Source organism: Carcharodon carcharias, chromosome 2 (genome assembly GCF_017639515.1).
Source record: "Carcharodon carcharias isolate sCarCar2 chromosome 2, sCarCar2.pri, whole genome shotgun sequence".
In the NCBI taxonomy this organism is placed as follows: Eukaryota; Metazoa; Chordata; class Chondrichthyes; order Lamniformes; family Lamnidae; genus Carcharodon; species Carcharodon carcharias.
Window position 1 is genome coordinate 78,837,874 of NC_054468.1, and position 23,725 is coordinate 78,861,598.

General features: G+C 42.4%; 1 protein-coding gene across 3 annotated transcripts in view; it reads left to right on the plus strand.

Moving 5' to 3' along the window:
• The window catches only part of epha4b (eph receptor A4b), a 386,334-nt gene that overhangs the window by 324,041 nt on the left and 38,568 nt on the right, over positions 1–23,725 (plus strand). For 2 of the 3 annotated variants that reach the window (XM_041174192.1, XM_041174183.1), the window contains 3 exons: positions 13,366–13,433; positions 14,134–14,259; positions 15,450–15,635. In XM_041174192.1, coding sequence (XP_041030126.1) covers positions 13,366–13,433; positions 14,134–14,259; positions 15,450–15,635 — 380 coding nt within the window. The remainder of the gene's footprint in view (positions 1–13,365; positions 13,434–14,133; positions 14,260–15,449; positions 15,636–23,725) is intronic. The other variant, XM_041174175.1, reaches the window with a different exon arrangement.

Consider the following 23,725-nt stretch of genomic DNA (forward strand, 5'->3'; position numbering starts at 1 on the left):
CCTTCATGAAACCTCATCCTGCCTGTGGATGAGGTTTCATGTTAAATGCGAAGGCCGCTTGGGCTCTCCGCCTGCCCACCAACCTTAAGGTTGGACGGGCAGCTCCGTTAATTATTTTAATTGCTGTTTAACTGGCCTTAATAGGCCTTTGACAGTTTGACGGGTGCACAGCCGATTCCGCTGTGCACCCGCTGAACTGACAATCTAAGTGACGCGCGGTGATGTCGGGCCGCATGCCTGATGTCACTACACATCATTTTACGCTTCGGCGAGCGAGGCCCTAAGATTCTGGCCATGATTCCTGAGGTCAAGAAGATAAAAAATGTACATAGCACATCATGAAATCTGTTCGTTCTGTGTCTCTGTGTGCTGTGTAAGCTTGTAGTCTGTGCAGATTGTAACATTGAAGGTACAGGATGTTCCACTGTTTATTACATTTGCTCCTGCCTAGTAACTAGGGCAGGGCCCTCTTGGAGTCTTGTGATACGTCACCAGATGAGTTCAAGTGTCAGTCAACAGCCCTTCATGGGAATCAGTTTTTAGTCAGTCAGCCAGGAAGGGCCTAGTGAGGGGCAAAGGCAAAGGGACAGAAACAGGTCCCAGTTAGGTTTAAAGAAAGAAGCAAAGAAACTGGCTCCAAGTTAAAGAAAGGGCTGCAGGGAGCAGACTTTAAGTGAACTGGGCTCAGGTGAAGTCCTGATAATCAACGAAGGCTCAGAAGAGAATCTGAAGATCCGAGAATGCAGCTGAAGGTTGGTGACTCGGCGCTGTGGCCACTGAGGCAAAGGTACCCTTTGGAGTAGTGCTGTTCTGCTTGGCTCGGCTGAACATCTGAAATTATGCTTGTGTGCATATATGTTGAAGAATTAATTAATTAATTAATTAAGTCAAGACATAAACAATTGTGAAAACAGTTCAATTCCTGTGCATTCTCTTATTCAGCCTCATTCTATGGAAAAATATGCTCATTGTCACAAATGAACAAATCAGATCTCAATTAATAAGAGAAAAGTCTAAAGAAAGCAGAAAAGCAAAGTATATTAAAATACATAAACAATCCAACAGTCTATAAGGAATGTGAGTCAAAGAGGTGTAATTTTCCTGCAATATCAAAACTGGCATCAATCAAGTTAACAGTGGATCTTGGATTGAGTTAAATCACGAGAGGCAAAATTCTCAAACAACGAGACAAAGATGTATAATTGCAAAAAAACAAAATAAACTTGCTGATGTGGACACACAGCTAAAGCAAAAACATTGTCATTAGGCAAGAAAATAATTTTTTAAAGTGCCTAGTCTCAAGAGTGAGAATGATTTCTTTAAGGCTGCAATGAGACTAGAGATTACTTTGAATAGTTAGTCAATCTTAAAATGAATGGCAGAACTGTTTATTTATAGCTAGATATGGCAGCTTAATGTAAGAGCCTGCCACTGTCAATTTGCACAAGGCTAAGTATGAAATTGAGCAAGCCTCGAGCAAAGTTGATCTTGTACACTGACCAAAACCACAAACTGATAGGAAAGTGTAAATGTAAGTATTGGAAGAGGGAACACAACCACTCCTTGGACTTCAAGCATGCTAAAGTTGATGGAAAAAAAATCAATATATTCATGAGCAGTAAGTGCCTAAAAGTGACGGAGAAATATGCTGATGTATTTAAAGACTTGGGCACGTTGCAAAACAACAGCACATTCAACTAACAGCACATGCAAAAGTTATAATATACAATAACAGCAAGTGAGATAGAGCAATCATTGCAAAAGTTGAAATTTCTGATCTTGAACCTGTGCTGCAATAGTATGGAGACTTACGATTAAAATTTGCTATTGAAACGGATTTTTCTTCAAAAGCCACTAAGTTTTTGGACCTGCCAGCCTGACAAAACTTTATGGGAAGAATTTTGCCCCCCGTTGGGGGAGAAAGTGCAGGAGCGGGCGCAGGCAGGCGTGCCTCTGATCAGCGCCCCCTATTGGGGGTGCACCGCCATTTTAAGTGGACGGGCCAATTAAGACCCACCCAGCGTGACGTCCGCCAGGAAGCGTTATGCACAGGGCGGGGGAGGAATCCCTCAGGCGGGAGTGCGCTGTTTCGCGCATGCATGCAAAAGAGCGCAGTCATCTCCCTGAGGCTAAGTGCAGAATTAAAACTTTGAAGGTAAACGTTGAAAAAAGTTCCCTGACATGTCCCCTCATGTGACACTGTCACATGAGTTAGGACATGGCAATCACTTAAACTCAAACATTTATTAAATTTTTAAAAACCCTTGTGAAACCTCATCCCTCCCGTGGATGAGGGTTTCATGCTTTTTCTGAAGCCCGCCAGGGCTCCCGGCCTGCCCACCAACCTTAAGGTGGGACAAGCAGGTCTATTAATGATGTTAATGACTTTTTAAATGGCCTCAATTGACCGTTGACAGGTTGGCAGGCGCATAGCTGATTCGGCTGTGCCTCCGCCAACCTGAAAATGGAAATGACCCCGGATGACGTCTAGAGGTCTGCCCAGCGTCATCCCGCATCATTTGCGTGTCGGCGAGCGGGCCCCGCCCCCTGCTCACCGACCTAAAGATCCTGCCATATGTAATTGAAAAATCAGTCCTTACACTTCAACAAAATCGCAGGCACAGTTTATCAACAACTGATATACCAGTTTTAAAGAGTGGAATCGTACCAGATTTGCACTAAGTGTGGCAGTGGGCGGGAAAAAGAACGTTTTACCCGTTGGCCGCAATGGCGGGTTTTCGCACATTTACTCCCAATCCTGCGTCATTAATCATGCATTCCCAGGAAACACGCCATTTCGCTGGCGAGCAGCCTCCAATTCAACCGTCACCTCATCACTTCATCATGCTGGGCGCCATATTTAAAGTGCAGCCGTGTGCACACCTCTTAGTGCTTCCAGCCAGAGGGCACCGGTAAAGACGTGGCCAAGAAGAGTGCAGCCTCCCGATTAAGTAATGCATCCCTGGTATGCCTTCTGGACACCATTGGTGCCCACTACAATGTCCTCTATCACCACTCTGGCCACAGGAGGCCCATCAGTGCTACCACTCTGCCTTGGGAAGCAGTGGCAGAGGTGGTCAGTGCCTATGCTGCACGGAAGAGGTTTGCCACCCAGTATACAAAGAGGATAAATGATCTCATCCGTGCCACCAGGGTAAAGCAACCATGTCATTACTCTAAACTCGCACATTCACAAGCCTAACACACATCCCCCCACCCTTCCCAAGAACAGCCCTAGCCTTGCAGCTTCTTTGCTTGCCTGAGGCCACTTCCCCACCTTCCCCAAGCAAGCCGTGGCCTGCAGCCATTGAAAAGCCACCTCGCCTTACAGCTGGTCTCGTAAATAGAGACCTGCCCATGACACCCCCCTTAAAAGTGATGCGGTGCTGCCTGCGACGCCTGACACTGATGACTGCAAGTGCTGCCCAAGGCAAGGTAGGCGAACAAACCTTGAAGTCCTGAGTGAAGTGCAGCTTGCCTGGTGCACGTCATTTATGTACTGTTGTGAAACACGTCAGTGGGCAATCACACCAATGTGCCTGGATAATCCAGCGTGGTGGGATGATTCCAGTAAACTGAGCTTATAATGATATGCAGATGTATTACAATGAAGTTCCTGGTGTGCGGCAGCAGGAAACGCGGTCTGCCATTGGCAAACGAAGCAGATGATTGTAAATTGGTTTCACAACGTCATGAAACCGATTTTTGGCCTTCCCACCTTATTGTCCGCTTGCACCACCAAGCACGCCCGCTGCCAACTGGAGCAGACGATTCCGCCTGAAGAGTGGACTGAGTCAATCTAAACAAATGACAGAAAATTGGGAATATGTATAGATATGATGCTTAATCAATATTCATTAATTGTAGACTATTTTACCATTTTTTGAACTCAACGTATTAAACAATACCAAGGCCAGGACTTTTCCTATTGTGGGCGGGCTGGGCGGGAGTGAACAGGGGTGGGCGCGGAGCCATTTTATGCGGGCGGACCAATTAAGGCACGCCCAGTGTAATACAAGGCTGGTAGTGCTCAGCACTACCTATGCGGGCGGGGGGAAGAGGGAGGGTCTGGGCCAGCACTCTTTCGCGAATGCACACGAAGGAGCGCAGCAATCTCCTTGAGGCACAGGGCTGCCTCAGGGAAATGGAATGAATATTAAAATAATTAAAGAATTGAGTTAAAAATTTATTTAAACACGTCCCCTATGTGACTGTGTCACATGAGTGGGGACCTGTTTTTATATTTATGAAAATTAATTAATTTATTTAATATAAGCTTCAAGAAACCTCATCCTGCTCGTGGATGAGATTTCCTGAAAAACGCGAAGGCCGCTCAGGCTTTGCCTTAAGGTTGGACGGGCAACGTTCTCAAGTGGCTCAACTGATTTCTTAATGGCTTTAATAGGCTGTTTACACTTGGGCAGACGCGCAGCCGACTCCGGCGCTTGCCCGCCAAACGAAATATCGCGATGGTGCGTGATGACGTCGGGCCCGCCCCCACACGCCGACTGGAAAATTCTGCCCCAACAGTTCAAATATGAAGCACGTTGTTACCAGCAGTTTGCCAAGTACATTTTCCCAGATGAAGCAGTTTCAGATAATGGCTCCAGTTTCTAAGTATGGAGTGTGGAACATTAAGCAAAGCTTACAAATTCAGGCACCTATTAACCAAAGGGAAAGCTATTCAAATTGCAAAAGTGTAAAACACAACAAATGATCAAGATCACTAGCCCAACTTGATTGGTGTGAAATACTCAGGTTGCAAAATCCTCAGCACCCAGTTTCTTAGTGTTACAAATGCTGTTTAGCTGTCTACAGAAAGGACACACTTTTTATGGGATGAGAAAGTGAAATGGGAGGAGGATGATTAGTTATGAAGTTTCAGCTCTACCGCTGTCCTCAACCTTAGCCATGGCCAGTCCAATGATGGCGAGCGCTGTCTCCTCCATCAGGGTAAGGATGTGCAGCCATGCCTAGCCTCGCTGGTTAGCTCCTGCTGTCTGTGGTTATACGCCAACTTGAGCCTACAGAAGAGAAAGAGGTGTTTCAGTGATTGTGATGCAATCTATGTGACTGACATGATTGAATAGCTGGCAGTCTCTGCAAGCTGAGAAATGTGAAGATGAGACTGGCAGCAGTTTTAAATGTGTGAGGGTAAGGTGAAGCTATCAATGTTAAGTATAAATTGTAGTTGATAGAGATTGTTGGTCAGTTAGTGAACGGTGTGGTGCACTAAGTGGTGTGTGGGGCTTGGGTTCAGTTGGTAGGATATGGCATTTGAAGATGCATTCACTGACCTTGATCATTTGTGCCAGGTCATTCCACAGGGCTCAGTGTTGGGGCCCTTGCTATTTGTTGTATATATTAATGATTTAGACTTAAATGTGGGAGGCATGATTGGGAAATTTGCAGGTGACACAAAAATGGCTGTGAAGTTGATAGTGAAGAGGACAGCTATTGACTCCAGAATGATATCAATAGTTTGGCTGAGTGGACAGAGAAGTGGCTAATGGAATTCAATCTGGAAAAGTAAGGTAATGTATTTGGGGAGGGCAAACAAAGCAAGAGAATACTCAATAAACGGGATGTTATTGAGAGGGTCTGAGGAAGTGAGAGACCTTGGAGTGTGTGTCCACAGGTCCTTGGAGGTGGCAGGGCAGGTGGACAAGGTGGTCAAGAAAGCATATGGAATGCTTTCCTTTATTGGACGAGGTATTGAATACAAAAGCAGGGATGTAATGATGGAGTTGTATAAAATGTTGGATAGGTCACAGCTGGAATTTTGAGTGCACTAGTCACCACATTACAGGAAGGAGATAATTACTCTGGAGAGAGTGCAGAGAAGATGTACAAGAATGCTGCCAGAGCTTGAAAATTGCAACCATGAGGAGAGATTGGATAGGTTAGGGTTGTTTTCCTTAGAACAGAGGAGGCTGAGGGGTGACCTAACTGGGGGGTACAAAATTATAAGGGGCCTAGATAGGGTAGACGGGAAAGAGCTGTTTCCTCCAGCTGAGGGGTCAATTACCGGGGGCATAGATTTAAGGTGATTAGCAGAAGGATTAGAGGGGACATGAGGAAAAATTTTTTCACCCAGAAAGTGGTGGGTGTCTGGAATTCACTGCCTAAATTGGTGGTTCAGACTGAAACACTCAACTCATTTAGAAGATACCTGGATCTGAAGCGCTGTAATCTGCAAGGCTACAGACCAGGTGCTGGAAGGTGAGATTAAAATGAGCGGCTAGTTTCTTATATCTCTTTTTTGGCCAGTGCAGACACAATGGGCTGAATGGCCTCTTTCTGCACCGTAACCTTTCTATGGTTCTATGAACTTTTTTGTGACCAGGTCCTCATGGTGCATGACTCCCACCATTGACTATCATGATTATCTGTTCCCGTTACCCTTGCTGTGTCAAGCTCAAAGGCCTCTTGGTCCCCTCTGAATCGGTCACGTCTCATGTTGTCCACCTCCCACGTCAAGGCCTCAAGTGCATTAAAGCACATTTGGCTTATGCTCTCTCTTTCTCCCCTCTTCCACCATGATTCACTCTTCTTCCGGCTCAGACTTTCTTCCACAAACAATTCCTGCACTTGCTACAGCCAGAATGCACCTCCCCTTTAAGAGGTACAGTCTAGATTTAAGTGATGCAGGCCAGCGTAAGTGGTGCTAGCCTTGCACAAACTTGGGCTCTATGCAGAAGTGTGCAGCAACTGAACAGTGCATTTAGCACTGGCTGCACACATCAATCAACACAAATTACCAGACAGCACAGAGTTGACGGAAGCAATGGGCATAGGATAATTTTGCACCGTGAGCTCCGCACCATTTTTAGGGGTAGGCCAATTTAATGCCTGCTGTCTTGTGAATGAGACATTCTGCCCCTCTGCTCTCAGATGGGCATAATGATTTCATGGTATATTCAAAGAGGAGGGAGTTCCCCCACACATCCTGGCTAATACTTATCCCTAAACCAAAATTCACAAAACAGATTATGTGGCCAATATCTCATTGCTGTTTCCTATATTACAACAAAAATTGGCTTGAAAGCACTTTGGGATGTAGTTCTGATCACCATATTACAGGAAGGACGTAGTAGCTCTGGAGAGAGTGCAGAGGAAGTTTACAAGAATGGTGCCAGGGTTAGAAAAGTGTAGTTACGAGGAGAGATTGGATAGGGTGGGGTTATTTTCCTTAGAGCAAAGAAGACTGAGAGGTGACTTGATTGAGGTGTATAACATTGTGAGGGGAATAGATAGAGTGGACAGGATAAAATTGTTTCCCTTGATGGAGAATTCTAGAACCAGGGGACATAGATTCAAGATAAGTGGCAGAAGGTGTAGGGGGGACATGAGGAAGAACTTTTTACGTAGAGGGTAGTGGGTGTCTGGAATTCGCTGCCCAAGTTGGTGGTAGAGGCAGAAACTCTAAACTCTTTTAAAAAGTATCTGGATCTGCACCTTAAGTGTTGTAAGCTGCAGGGCTATGGGCCGGGAGCAGGAAGGTGGGATTATAAAGGGCACCTGGGTGTCCTTGGGCTGGCATGGACAAGATGGGCCGATGGCCTCCTTTTGTGCTGTAACTTTTCTATGTTTTTATGGTACAACCATGGAATGCATTATATAAATGCAAGTTATATATTTCCATTCTATGGCCGGGATCTTGCAACCCCGCCACGGGCGAGGTGACGCCACAGACAGAAGTCCATTGACTTGCAGCGGGACCAGAAGATCTTTCTCTCAATTGTTTGTTATTTTCTCAACATTTAACTCATCCTTATTTAATGTCTCATTTTGTTGCACAATTTCAGAAAGATCTGTTCCCTTTTCCACCGTGACTATCCTGTTCCCATGAATGGGCTATGTGAAAATAAAGAAAGCATCAGGAACAGATTGGCCAGATTTTCTATTGATACTTGCTAGCCCTTTTCTGCTACATTTACTGCCTTCCAGCTGTCCTACTCCGGCTGCATTATTTATTTACTCCTAGTTGGTAACGTGGCAGATGGGTGTGTGGAAAAATAATGATCGGGTGACGACTTAGTCGCCACTGTGACATGACTGGCACAGTTTCAGTTAGGACATGTAGTGATTTAACCCCCTCCAGTAGCCCACTAGTTAACGTGTGTATGTAGTATTTTATTGTTATTAATGCATTTATTTGCAATGAATTAATGGCTGCATTAAAGCAACGCACAAAGGAATTTCATAAATGTGATGAACAATGGACTGCCAGAAGAACTCTTCCCCCATGTGCAGTATGATCTTCCTTGGATGAGGAACTGGTCTAAATTAAAGTAGACTATATGAATGAGTTAATGATTTTCAGTTTTGCTATTGGACTTCAACAAATTAAAGAATCTTGCTTACTCCTTTAGATCACAATACAGTTATCAAAAACTCCCAAACACTAAGGGTGGGATTTGCCCCCATTGGCAGGGAAGTTGAAGAGCAGGCGCGCCTCTGATCGGGACACCATTTTACGTGGGCGGGCCAATTAAGGCCTACCCAGTATGACATTCGCACGAAAGCACTATGCGTTCCCTGTGCAAGCGAGAAAGAATCCCTAAACCTGTGAGGGCGCTGTTTCGTGCATGCGCACAAAAGAGCGCACTCATCTCCCCGAGGCTAACTGCTGTCTCAGGGAGATCACCTCTACTGTCAAAAATATTAAAAATAGAGAAAAAAAAATTCCCTGCCGTTCCCTCATGTGACACTGTCTCATAAGTTGAGACATGTCCATAATTTTTAAAAAAACTTTAATTACATTTTTAAAAACCTACATCAAACCTCATCCCGCCCATTAATGAGGTTTTATACTTTTTCTAATTCCCGCCAGGGCTCCTGGCCTGCCCGCCAACCTTAAGGTTGGACGGGCAGGTCCATTAATTAATTAAATGACTCTGTCAATGGCCTCAGTTGGCCATTGACACGTCGGCGGGTGGACAGCTGATTTTGCTGTGCCCCCGCCTACCTGAAAATTTAAATGGGGCGGGATGAAGTCAGGAGTTCTGCCCGACATCATCCAGCATCATTTTATGCGTCGGTGAACGGGTCTCGCTCCCCCCACTCGCCAACGGGAAAATCCTGCCCTAAATATTTTCCATTCATTGACAGATAACATGCACATCTTGTGATCCAAGAGCAGTCTTTGTCCTCATCTAAAGGATAAAATGGGCACTGTCGCCAGCCATGTCTTTCTCAATCTCTTTACAAAATCTGCATTATGTATAAGAATTGATGGAAATGCATTTAAATGAACGAATGTTTATTCATCTGCAAGAGACAGCATTTCATTTTGCCAAATAAAATTCACCAAACAATACCTGAAGCCACATTATGGCCTAAAGTAAACTATTAAGCTTTAGAACATTTAAAGGTTAGGTTGGTATCTTTGGAATTAGCGCATTGTAAAAGAATAGTTCATTCTGATAAGTGTTGGTGACACCATTGGTGGAAATGTTTTTTTTAAATCAGAGTTGAGCTCAGTCTAAGCTAATGTACACACACAATACAGAAATAATACAATCACACTGGGTAACGACAACTCATATTTGGTTTCTTTAAACTCAGGGTTGAATGAATCTTTCTTGCCAATTCTGCTGATAATGTTACCCATTCTTGCTGTTTAAAAACACACTTAAAATCTCAACAGAAACAGGAAAAATAATGTTTCAGTTTGTGATTACTTTCTTAAGATTTGATGTTCTTCAAGTAAGGTTTGGAATGATAATGAGAAACCGGACTGTGTCTTCAATATTTTTAATGAAAGGAGGTTACGGAGTGACTAATACTTCCCAAACATGTACAGATGCTCAAACGGGACAGCAGTGAGGATGCGAAAATTGGCCTCAATGCATTTTTGTCTGGAAGAGGAGCAAGACCAACCACTCTTCCCCTTCCTGATCACTCCCAAATGGACCTGTTGGAAAGTGCACACCTGTGGTGATCTGCTGTGATGTTGTTTCATACCCCCATTTGATGTAACATTCACAGCGTTGGCTTACAAAAAACACCCTCTGAGTGAGATATTGTAGGGCTGGTAACAATTACGTGCAAATTACTGCCATAGGTAAAGGAAGAACAGGAGAAAAATTGCGAGGAGGGATTTATTTTTGGACTTCATGTGATTCCCCCACCATTGGGATTATGTGCTGTTTTATACATTACCAAAACATGGACTGGCAGTGAACTATGTACCTGTTACATCTGTTAAACCAATAACACCACTTCAGGGAATTAAGAAATAAGAGCAGGAATGGACCATAAGGCCTATTGAGCCTGCTTCACCATTCAACAATATCATGATTGAACTTATACATCAATTTCACTTTCTCATCCTGTTCTCATATCTGTCAATTCTTTTAGTACTCAAAAATCTATCAACCCCAGTCTTGAATATATTCAAAAGACGGAGCATCCACAGCCCTCTGCATTCCAAAAATTCCTCTAAGTGAAGAAATTTCTCTTCATCTCAGTTCTAAATAGTTGACCCTTTTTCCTGATTCCATTACTCCTAGTTCTAGACTCTCCAGTCAGGGAAAGAGCCTCTTAACCCTGCCAAGCCCTTTCAGCATTTTATGCACTTTCAGCTAAAATCATTCTACTAAACTCCAGAGTATAGGCTAATTCTGTCCAGCCTTTCTTCATAGTACAGGTCTATCATCCCAAGAATGACCAGTGAAGCATGGTTGCATCCCTTCTAAGGTTTCCCACAATTTCTAGTCTGTTCTTTATGCCTTCTACTGTTAAGGCAGGCACAAAATATTTGTTTAACGTCTCTGCCATGTCCTTATTTCCCATTATAATTTTGCCTGTCTCTGCCCCCAAGAGACCCTCTCTACTTTTGCTAACCTCTTCCTTTTAATATTCTTGCAAAAGCTTTTGAAATATATTTCTTGCTAGTTTACTCTCATATTGTATTTTCTTCCTCTCTATCATCTTCTTAGTCAGCCCTTATTGATTTTTACAAGCCTACCAAAACTCAGGTTTACTACTACTCTTTTTGGAAACATTGTAAACCTCTCCTTTGAATTTAATAGATCATTAACTTCTCTTGTTAGCCATAATTGTACCACTCTTCCCGAGGAGTTTTTAATTCCTCAAGGAAATGCATGTTCATTGAGAATTCTGTAACATTTTTTTAAACTTTTGCCATTGCTTTTGTATTATCATATATTTTAATTTGATTTCTCAATCTACCTCAACTAACTCACCTCTTATACTCTGTACTTGGCTTTGTTTAAATTTACGATTCTCATTTCATACTTAACCACATTGCTCCTGAACTTAATATTGAACTCTACCATATTATGACCACTCTTTTCCAGAGCATCTTTCACTGTAAGATTATGAATTAGCCCCGTCACATTACAGAGTACTAGATCTAAAGTAGCCTGTTCCTTAATACATATTGCTCTAGATAACTCTCTTGAATTCATCCCATGAATTCATCCTCCAGGCTATTTTTCCCAATTTAATTTTCCCAGCCCAAATGAAGATCAAAGTCTCCCAGGATTATTGCAGTATCTTTGTTATTTTCACTGATTTATACTCTGTCCAGCACAATAGCTACTGTTAGGGGGGCTATCAACTATGCCCACCAGTGTTTTCTGCCCTTTGTTATTTCTGACCTCCATCTGCATTGATGCTACACCCTGATTTACTGGGCTAAGACCCTCCCACAGTACTGTTTTTATTTCATATTTTATTACCAGGATAATACCACTGACTTTTCCATTTTGCCTACCTTCTTTAAAAGTCAAGATTCTGGAATATTTAGTTACTGACTTTGGTCACCCTGTCATGTCTCAGCAATGAACGCAAGTTCAAAAAAATTTGTGCCATTAATTCATCCATTTTGTTACAAATACTTCTTGCATTTGTTTATAGCACTTTTAGTTTTAACTTATTATTTTGTTTCCCTGATGTGGTCTTACCCATTAATGTCCTATTGCCAATGTAAAACTCTGTCCCTTCCTGACAAAATCTGTTGGATTCTACTAAAATCCCTACTCTACCCTACGGGCTTAATATTTCTCTTCAGCTTTATAGGTTTACACAAACCTGAACCCTCTTTCCACCTTAATTAAAAGGCTTATCTAGCACACTGGTTATTCAGTCCACCTTCGTCCCAATGCAGCTTAAGTGGGGTCCATCCCAATAGAATAGCTCCTTCTTTCCCCAGTACTGGTGCCAGTGCCCCATGAATTGAAACCCAGGCCCCCCACACCAGTACTTCGTTTAAACTTCCAATCTGTGTCTATTCCGACTTACGTATGACTCGGGTGGTAATCCAGCGAGTACTACCTTTTAAAGTTCTGCTTTTTAGTTTGTACCCAGGCTCTTAAAAATCCCTTGGTAGAATCTTATTCCTAGGTCTGCTTATGTCATTGGTTTCGATGTGGACCACAACAACGGGAACCTCCTCCACCTTCTCCAAGTTCCAAGGAAGGGGATGTCTTTACCCCTGGTACCGGGAAGGCAACATGATCTTCGAAATCTGCAGTCACAGCTGCAAAGAATAATATCTATCTCCCTGGCTATACTTCCCCTTATAACTACCACATTCCTTTTGCTCTCTCCACTTGAATGGCCCCCTGTCCCTTGGTGCCATGATCAATTTGCCTGTTCTCCCTGTATTCTTCATTCTCATCCACATTAGTAGCAAGAACTCAGTACCTGTGGACAATGGCAAAGGCAGGGGCTCCTCCCACCACTGCATCTGAGATTCCCCCATCTACCTGAGTTGCAGTCAGAACCTCCTGTCCCTGACTGCTAACCAAATCTCAAATACGAAGAGGTGTGACTATTTCCTGGGTTAAAATGTCCAAGTAACTCTCACCCTCCCTGATTCATCGCAATGTCTGCACCTCAGATCAACAACTCTAAGCTGTAGTTCCTCAAGCTGCAGACTGTGCAGATCATGTTAGTCTCCACAAACTCCTACATGCTGCATATACAGCGTATCTACTGCACTGCTATTTCCAGCTAACCTTGTTTTACATATTTAATTACATAAGTTTTATATAATTAGTTCACTAGTTTATTTTTTAGTTTGTTTAAACTAATCAATTTAACTAGTTTAAATCATTAATTTAAAATAAAGTATTATCTATAAGTTACTAGTTTACACCATTTAAATTTATTTAGAAGTAATTATCTTTAGCCCTTGATAAGCCCTTTTTTTTCAAACCACTTACACCAAGTGCTAAAATACTGGTAAAATATAAAATATTTGCTGTATCAAGTTTACACAATGCCCTACAAGTGTTCATGATGCACTTTAATTAATGTTACAATCTGTGGTTACCCTCTGTTCTTTCCACTTGTGTCATTGAACATTGTCTTCTTTTATTTATTCCAAAGGCACTGTGGCTACATCAAAGCTAAACAAGACCCAGATGAGGAAAAAATGCAGTTCCATCATGGTCAAGGTAAGATTAAAGTAGAAAAGTTCAAATGAGGTTGCACTTTCAAATTACAATGGGTAGGAAATGACCTAATTCAAATTCATGGGAAGAAATATTCTGCAGGGTGTAAATCCAGTTTTCAACATAATCCAGTCAGTTTCTTGTCAAACAAGTTAGGTTCAAATTGTCCTCACTGAATGCCCAAAGTACAAATAAAATAGGAAATCAATTACAATTGAGGAATAATTGCATCTGCCACTGATAGGCCTCATTGTGCATTATAATCATTTGGACTTGTTGAAGTTAGCAATTTGTAAATATACAGCACAAGGATAGAAATAGAATGGACTTATCTTCCAATTTTATTCTCCTGCTCTATGATGATGGCAAGCAAGCAAAAACAATTTATTTTATAAGGTAGGGAGGGACTTCAAATCTATGCGAGCTGTTTCATTTCAATCCGAATTAGGATATTGTGAATGTACAATTTGGATTGATGGTGTTATAGATATTTTTGCACAATCTACATGCCATGCTGATAAAAACCTCTACATCAATTAATAATGTTGTTTAATTTGAATTATTAAGAAACACACCTTTTGATCCCTGTGATTTTGACAAGACTTCTTGCATGCATATGTTTTATTAGCTGAATACTGTACAAGAAGAGGTCTTGTTAGATACAGTACATTTTGGTTTCACCAGCTGTTATTATCTTTAATAGTCAGGTTGCCTGGGAGTAGAACCTATGTTCATCCACACACCTACGAGGACCCTAATCAAGCTGTTCGGGACTTTGCGAAGGAAATTGATGCATCTTGCATTCGGATTGAAAGAGTTATAGGGGCTGGTAAGTAAACTACACATTTTGGATTTCCAGCATCTGCAGTTTTTTTGTTTTTATTTTTAGATAAAAGAGACAGTCTAGCAAGGGGGCAAAGGGCAGCTCTTTTCAGCGAAACAAAAGGAAAACACTGTGGATGTGGGGGATCTGAATTAAGAACAGCAAATGCTGGAAAAACTCAGCAGGTCTGATACATCTGTCAAGAGAGAAACCGAGTTAACGGTTCGAATCCAATGTTCCAAAGAACCACAGGGACTCGAAACATTAACTCGATTTCCCTCTCCACAGATGCTACCATACCTGCTGAGTTTTTTCAGCTCTTTCTGTTTTTATTTCAGCTCTTTTCATTAGCTATTTACATCAATGTATAGAAGCCAAACAGGCGGCATTGATCTCCTTTCTGTCCCTCAGTATCAAACTTGTTCAGCATAAAACTTGTACTTCCCCACATTCCTATTTGGTGCCAAGTCAGTATCATCCTACTGTCTTAATGCCATGTTGTGCCACTCTAATCATGCACTTATTTTTCACTTAAAGCTTGAGGAATGAGCCTAGGCATGCTGTTCGAACATTTAGAGCAGCACCACCATAATCTCGTCCTCACTTGACACCCATACCCATATATGCACAAGTTCCAGCAGGAATGGCTGGACAAACAATGGAAACTGGAACCTTGGCTGCTCTTCCCATCATAGTTCCAGTGGTGCTGAAACCAATTTAAGTGGTCCAGCTGCTGCCCTGGCTGATACCAGCCGACTTTAGCAGAGGAAATTGATTTCTAAATGTAGCTTGGTCTTGATGGATCTGTACTATTCAGCTTGCTGGCACTTTCGTTTAAAATCGTGCTCCGATTTTTGTTGCATTGTAAAAGCTGAGGATTCTGCACAAAATTTTCAGAGCAAGGGAGAGATTGATTGAGGGAGAAGAGGCACAGTCAGTAAAGTCTTGAAGACAAGATTTACCTTTTTAAAATATCTGCCAAGATGCACACATTCATTAGATCCATCCTTATGATGAATTCACAGATCGTCTACATGTTATGTTCTACTCCCACAGTGGACACCACTTTAATATGAATGGATTCAGTAACGTATAGCCAGTGGATCATGATAACTTCTCCAAATACTTTGACTTTGCTGGTTGACAGAGCATATTATATATGCATGAAAAGGAAATCTCTTTTTTTTTGGGACCAGGTGAATTCGGTGAGGTTTGCAGCGGACGTCTGAAGTTACCAGGGAAGAGAGAGATCTATGTGGCCATCAAGAGCCTAAAAGCTGGTTACTCAGAGAAACAACGCAGAGACTTCCTGAGCGAAGCAAGCATCATGGGACAGTTTGACAACCCCAACATAATCCGCCTGGAAGGAGTGGTTACAAAATGTACGTATTTCTAACTGAAACACATCTTAGAATATTTATTCCCCAGCTCCAGCGGTTTGCTCTTTAGCAATAAGCCCAAGATTTATTTTAGAAAGCTCTGGTTCAAAAAATTATGAATCCAACGAGGGACTGGGAGAGTGTGACTTATTTTGCTGCATGGAACTCGCTTTTCTCAATTGAGATAAATCAGCACTATAATTACATCAATATGACCCCCTGACTTCAAGTAATTTACTTGGATTTGAGCACCCTGTACTACATAGCACTCATTTAAAGGGGGATTATGACGTCTTTTGGGAATATTTGGAACAGCCATGAACCAGCTGCTCAATACACTCCCTCCTGTGTTAGCAGCTGCACTTTGAATGCTCCATCTGCTACATGCCATGGTTCTGTTTTCTTCTCTGTCCTGTTGCTTCCCTCCATTGCTCCTGGAGTTTGCTCACCTTCCAGCATTAGCCAGTACCCAGGAGAAAAACCAAAAGGGTATTAAAAAGTTGCTTTCATTTTATAAGCCATAAAAATTTTCAGATAGAGTACAGAGGTTATTTGAGTGGGTGGGGCAGTTGGAAGTGGGAGATCATGTGATGAAACCTTCAGCAATACGACCAATCAGAATTGAGAATCCTATCTGTTCATGTCCAAAGTAAGCCTTTTTACGGTGGTGTGGGCCTCGCTAGGCACTAAGTGGATTCTGGTTTCTTAGTCAAGTGAACACTCTTTGTACAGGAGACGGTCAGGAGGAGATATTCAATGATGGAGATGAGCTCACCCACTGGCCATTAATTGGCTACTTTGGGGAAAATCATAATGATTGGCTGTTTCCCATACAGTGCACACAGCCCCACAGGCTTCTAACCTCCATTTGAGCCCGAGGGCAGGGTCCAGAAGCTTGTAGGGAAAAATCCTGCTCAGAAAATCTAACATTTGAATTGTCTGAAATTAGTTGCTGGTTGTTTGAGGCTCCACTAATGCACCAAGCTCAGGGGTGCTCATTCACCAATCACACCCCCACTTCGTGAGCACATGTCTAACTTCCTCCCCTGAAGGCCCCGGAAACATGCAAACCTCCTCAATTACAAAGACCAGCTGGAAGAAGTCTCTGTCACAAATGAGGCTTTCCAAAGCCACAACCAGCCAGCCACATTCCAACCACTTTGGAATTATCACCTCACAATAGTTTTCTCGACTCATAGCGGCTGTGTTGTAGCATCTGGTAATGCTGAAAATGGCTACCAAAACAATGGCAGAACAGCTCAAATAAAAGTTTCAAAAGATACTGTACAACTTTATCTAAAGGTATGGTGCAGAGAGATTACTTCGGACAGTTTGGAATTTCAACCTTTCCAGAATCCTTTCGGAACAGATTCCTCACACATCCTCCCACCACCAGACAAATATCCTATAGCACAAAACACATTTGCAGTTGTTCATAATATATAGTTCAACGTGAATTAATAATACACTTCAATCTTATTTTTTCAGCTTGGTTAGTTTGGGCACTGCTGAATATTTATTTTCCATGTGCTGATTAATGAACTGTAAATAGATTAGAGGGCCAATCTCAGAGGCCTTTTGGCATGCAGATCAAAACAATTGTCATTTAGGCTTGGCTTTGAATATGTGATTCTGATTAATATTAACAATTCAAACAAACATAGCTAATTAAATGGATTGAACTTTGTCATGATATCATGAATATTCAATTGAAGACCTAGATTAAGAAGCACATTTTAAAAGGATGAAGAGGCATACATCATATGAAAATATTGAAAGTGTGCCACGAAAAGGTTTACTGTGATCAGGCAATAAAATTAGATTGTCTTTTTAACAATTAGCAGATTTGAAGCTTTCAAAGTGACAAAGCAAGGTTATCCCCAAGTGAAAAATGGTGAAATTTGCTTGATCCATACCCCCTGCCCCTCTGCTCTGTGCAAAGTTTAAAGAGAGAACAGACCTCCTGCTACATTTTCAAAAAGGGTTCTGATCGGGGCATTATCACAAGAGAAAGGAAAATGTGGAACAGAGCAAGCTTAGTTAGCCAGTCGGATCCACTCCTCCCACAGAGTACAATCTCCCCCATGCATGGACTCAAGCTCTTGAGGGAAGTGTCTGCAAATTATCTCCTCAACGTCCCAAACTAACCAAGGCTCCAAAATATCAATCTCTCCTGCCCAGTCTGCCTTAAGAATCAGAAAATGTTGGAACTCTGCAGCATCCATAACTGGAAAAGACAAGTTCATGATTTTGATTAATTCTAAACTGTCATATCTGAAGCACTGACCTTCCTTTTATTGATGTATTTTATTGATATTGATGTATTTTAAGCATTTTATGTTTTTCTTTCACACTTGGTTTTAACTCCACTATTTTACACTGGTCCTTTGATTGCCAAAAATCTCTTCGGTATGTGGTCTAGGCATAGGTGGAGTTAGGGTCGATGGATTAAGCCAGGGTGAGTGGAGATTAGGGGTGGGGGCGGGGGTGGAACAGACAACAGAATTGGCTAATTTGGCATGGAACAGTAATTGTGACACCCTCCATGTTGCTGTCATGTTAGGCTCAAAATAGCCATGTGGTGAGCAATTTTAAATCCAGATGAGTCAATTATTTTCAGTTACTTTTGGCTCAGACTGACAAAGAAACTTGGCCAACCTCCAACCTCAAAGCAACTTGGGGAGGAATCATGACACCCCCTCCTAGTCCGCCCCCAGCACCTCCAACACCACCAACCCACCACCCCCCCCGCATTCCATCATTGAATCCAGGAGCCATCATGATCTAGTTGCCCTTCCAGATGCTCCACTTCCTTTAGAAACCAAGGCCAGGATTTTTCCTATGGTGGACAGGCTGGGTGAGGGTGGGCATGGGGCTGATTGCTACTCCTGATCGGCTCCACGCCACCATTTTTATGCTGGTGGGCCAATTAAGTAGCCCTCAGTGCTATCTGTGCGGGCGGGGGGCGGAGGGAGAGTCAGGGCCAGCGCTCTTTCAAGTATGCACGCGAAAGCGTGCAGGAATCTCCCTGAGGCACAGAGCTGCCTTAGGGAGATTGAATGGATATTAAAATAATTGAATAAATGATTTAAAAAATGATTTAAACATGTCCCCGCATGTGATTGTGTCACATGAGTTGGGACATGTTTTTATATTTACAAATTATACTTATTTATTTAATAAAAGCTTCAGGAAACCGTATCCCGCTCGTGGATGAGGTTTCCTGAAAAATGCGGAGGCCGCTCGGGCTTTCTGCCCGCCCGCCAATCTTAAGGTTGGCTACTTAATTGGCCCACCAGCATAAAATGGCGGCGTGGAACCAATTGGGAGTGGCGATCAGGTATACGCCCACCCCCACCCGCACCCAGCCTGTCCACCATGACCTTAAGGTTGGACGGGCAGTGTTCTCAAGTGGCTCAGATGATTTCTTAATGGCCTTAATAGGCTGTTTACATTTCAGCAGGTGCGCAGCCGACTCCGGCGCTTGCCCGCCAAACGAAATACCGCGATAGCGTGAGATGACGTCGGGACACGCACCCGACGCCATCACACATCATTTTACTCATCGGCACGTTGGGCCCGCCCCCCGCACGCTGACCGGAAAATTCTGCCCCAAGTGAGTGTTATAATGTCACTGAAACCCAATGTACAAACTGCACTGCAGTGATTCACCTAGCTACACATCTGTTTCTCCTGAGCATACTTCCCTGTAACAAACATGGAATTTTTTGCAGGGAATGCTGTTCCATGTCATAAGCCTGTTGCAAGACTCCCACTTGATAGATCTTCAACTTATTTCTCAGGTGGAGCAGCTGCCTGCTATAGAAAGTGACTCATTTTCATTTCTATTGTTTTACAGCTATTGACAGGCGGCCAATCAGCAAATTTAGATCAGGGCAAAGGATGAGAAAATTGAATCCCTGCCCCAGCTACCATCACCCTTCCCTAAACCACACTGTTCCTTCAGCATCCAATTCTCCCTGTCTATTTTTTGTATTCATTCATGAGATGCAAGCATCACTGGCTAAGCCAGCATTTACTGCCCATCCCTAATGATCCTTGTTCAGAGGGCATTTACGAGTCAGCCACATTGCCGTGGGTCTGGACTCACATGTAGGTAAGGATGGCAGATTTTCTTTGCTAAAGGACGTTAGTGAACCTGATGGGGTTTTACAACAATTGGCAGTGGTCATCATCAGATCTTTATTACATTTAAATTTCACTATCTGCCATGGTGGGATTCGAACCCAGGTCCCCAGAGCATCACCCTGGGTCACTGGAATTCTAGCCCAGTGACAATACCACCTCCCCAATATTATGAGGAATATTGTGTTTAAAGGAGGAAAGTAGATGGCATGCCAGACAGTTTGCTTTAGAGAAGCTGGCTCCAATAGATCACTGAAACTAATTGATCTTAAAAACCCACTAAGTTATTTCCTACTTTCTTCAGAATTACATAATTTTTATGCTATGTGCACTGAAGTAATTTCTGAAATGCATTTTAAGTTCATTTTATACCACACAGCAAGAGCCAACTGCACTTATGATTATTCTTAAGTAGCCTATTCATATTCTGTATCAGCTTAAGCTGACAAATTGCCTGGTTATCTGATTAAATAATTTAGGCTTTGCAGCAAGTTAAATAGAACTACAAATATAATTGTCTTGATTTCGTTTTTTGGAATGTGAAAGGCAAGCTAAGCTGTTAAGGTATCATTGGAACTGTAGTATTTGGCTGAGAGATATCCTTTGGAGGGAATCGGAGGAAATATTTGTCTTGAGGCTGATCCAATTCAGGTTGAATCAAAAAGATGAAGGTTGCCATGGGAGGATAATAGGAAAAAATAAAATCTGTAAAAGGGGCTCAGTTTTTAAGAATTGTAAACTTCAGAGAAAGGCCAGGAACTTGATATTCCTTTTGGGGCGGAACCTTTGGTTGCAGTCCGGAGGCAGGTGGAAAATTCACACTGCTGGCACCTTACCAGTCCCCCCAACCCCAACCCCCAAGCCATTTTCTGCAAGGCTACCAGTCTGCAAGCGGCGACTAGCCGAATGAGGAGGGTAAATTGAGTATTAATGCCAGTTATCTTTGGGTTCTCTCGGGGCATCAGGAACTTGACCTTCTGCCTGGAGGTGGCTTTCATGCAGGCCTCGAGGCCCTCCCCACTTGTGGGGGAATTTCCCATCCACAATGGTAACCTGGCTGCTGAGGTAATTTTTAATTAAAGGTTGGAGAGAGGGCCCTAAAGATTGAGGTGCCCGCTCTCTCCCTTACTTGAATTGCAGGCTGCTGCTTCTTCCGAGCTGAAGAGCCTCCCGATGACTCTGCCCTCTGGCCACTAATTGGCCCATTTTGGGGAAAACCACTGCCAGGTGACTGTTCGCAGACAGTGCAGGCTTTTGACCCCCCATTGGACACTGACGTTGGGACCCTGACCGAAAATTCATAATCCCGTCCCTGGCTTTCAAAATGCCCTGACATTTGCTGTTGCATGCCATTTGCCAAACGATTCTTCTCCTACTTGGGTTTGATGATAAATTCCCACAGAGGGAGCAAATCAATTGTTTGGCATGAAAATGAGCAATAAAGACCAGGGATTGGGAGGAGGGGCACAAAGAAATAAGGATCCCAGGATTGTCACCCAGTGAGGAGCAAGCATACGTTATCAGCTGAGAGCGCAATCACTTCTCAGCCACAATGTTTCGGTAATTATGCAGCTTCCCAACGCACGGTGTAGATTTTGGGATCTGCTGCTTGGACGTCCATTACAGAAACCACCCGATTTTCATTGCAGGTGAAAATTGGGCAGTTTCTATTCACTATGGATGATCCACAATGGCAGTTCAACACCCAGATGGCAAGTTGGAAATCTAACTCCCTTGCCTAGACTTAGGCATTGGAGAATGATGACCTGGGCAAGATACAATAATCTGGCCTGTGCATATGGAATTGTGTCTAATGTTAGTTCACGTCTTCAGAAGTGAAGGAGAAAGATTTATCGTTTATTAAATAGATTCCTCAAGAGTAGTAGGATAAGATTTCTTTTGAGTGCTCAGTGTTTATTGTAGGGAAATTTCCCCTAATTTTTGTTTCAAACAAAACTACAAACAGATTTGTTTTTAGATCATATCTTAAGAGAAGTCCGCCTGCAGTCCACTCTCCGTGAAAATAAGCCACTTTTTGAGGCAGATGAAGTGCACTGAAATTGTTAGCTGCCTACTCTCAGACTGCTATTAATAATCTCATCTCCACTGTTGTACTTGGTATCCTCAAAGCTATGGAGCATGGAATCATTAGCACTAGCTATGAACAAGTCAGTTTTACACTAATAATGATCATAATGTGAAATTTCAGTGGCGTCTTGTCATGCTGTTGCCCTTATAGATTGTTTAATGTTGTGAAGCTGAGGCAGAATTACCAAAAAAACTTGAACCTCATAATACTTAATTTTTAGTAGCAATTGAGATTTGTAATGTAGTCTCTGTTGACAAAGAGGCACCAGAAACCAAAAGCATGAGAATTTGTTTTTTTTAAAACATTATCAGCTAGATAAAAACAGAAAATGCTGGAAGTATGCAGCAAGTCAGGCAGCACCTGAGAAGAGAGAAACAGAGTTAGCATTTAAGGTCAATAGCCTTTTATCAGATCAAAGAAGTACATGATTGAACAGGCACCAGGAACTCTCTGGTACTGTGCCCAAGCATCTATTGCTGATGTGTAAACCTAAGGCTTCAAGCCATCTGACCGCAGGAGTATTGAATCTAAATCTCATCCTGATTTTTGTTTCAAACAAAACTACAAACAGATTTGTTTTTAGATCATATCTTAGTCCACTGCAGTCCACTCTGTGTGGAAATAGGCACTTCATGAGGCAGATGAAGTGCTACATTGAAAGGGACCACACTGTAGTAATCAATGGCAGCATTCCTTGCTGTTTCTTTATTCTCCTTAACCAGGGGCTACTGAGGATGCCTGCAAAGATTAATTCATCGACTCTTTACAGAACTTACACTCCTCTTGAAATAAATAACGTAAAATATGATTTGACTAGGTAGAATTAGCTGTGAAGTTGGTCACCACCAGTTGAGTTACGGCTAGAGCCCCCCCCCCGCCGCAGGTGATAGAGAAGCAGCAGCCTGTTTCAGACAATGTCCAATTTTCTTTACAAAGAGACAATCAGACATGGTGTAACACCTGATGCTGATTCACTGTCACCTCTTGCTGCACTATTGGAAGTGACCAATTTCACCTGCTCTATTGACTATAATTGTGACCCATAATGATATACTAACATATGTAGATTGACTTGCAATTGCATATATTGACCTAGGTTAATGCAATATCTATATGTGTCAGTTATTCTTATTTAACATTAGACACTTCAAATTAAGTCAGTTCAGTTTAACATGAAATAATTTTGTTACAAATAATTGGAAAATATGATGCCCAGTGCATATAAATGGGAATTTTTGCCAGATAAGTAATTTAACAAAGAGTAATAGGCAAGGCAAATTTGACAATTAATCAATTGTGATAATAGCACCTGTATTCAATAGCCATCCAGCCTTAAATAAGTTACTTGGAAAGCCCTTCATGCAGGTTTGCTTGTCATTCTACACCAGCCTCAGTGCATGAGTTCGGGGATACGGATTTGTCTGTCAGTTAAAAAATGCAGGAATCAATAGTCATTTGCCACCAAGATCAGAGTTCAATAAATTTGCATAGACATGTTTGAGAATTTGCAGTTTATTCTCTCGCAGAGAATTAAGCTTAGTCTGTTGTTTTAAAAAAGGGTTGTGCTATCTAAATATCCTGACTACTGGAAGCTATTTCACGCAGATTTGTGATGTGTGCACCAGCTGAGAGTGTTGTCTTTAGGAAGTTTCTGTAACATCTTGTAAAGATTCCAGATTGTGCAGTCAGTTAATAAGTGATAGTGTTTTCTTCTTGCAAGAGAAATTCATAGCAACCAGCTATGAATTGAGGGCAGGAATACAGGGGTATCCAGGTACTATATGTCAATGTGGTGTTTTCTGAGAGGAAAAAGTGTCAATAAAAGCATTTAAATAATTAAAATATAAAATAATGCCAA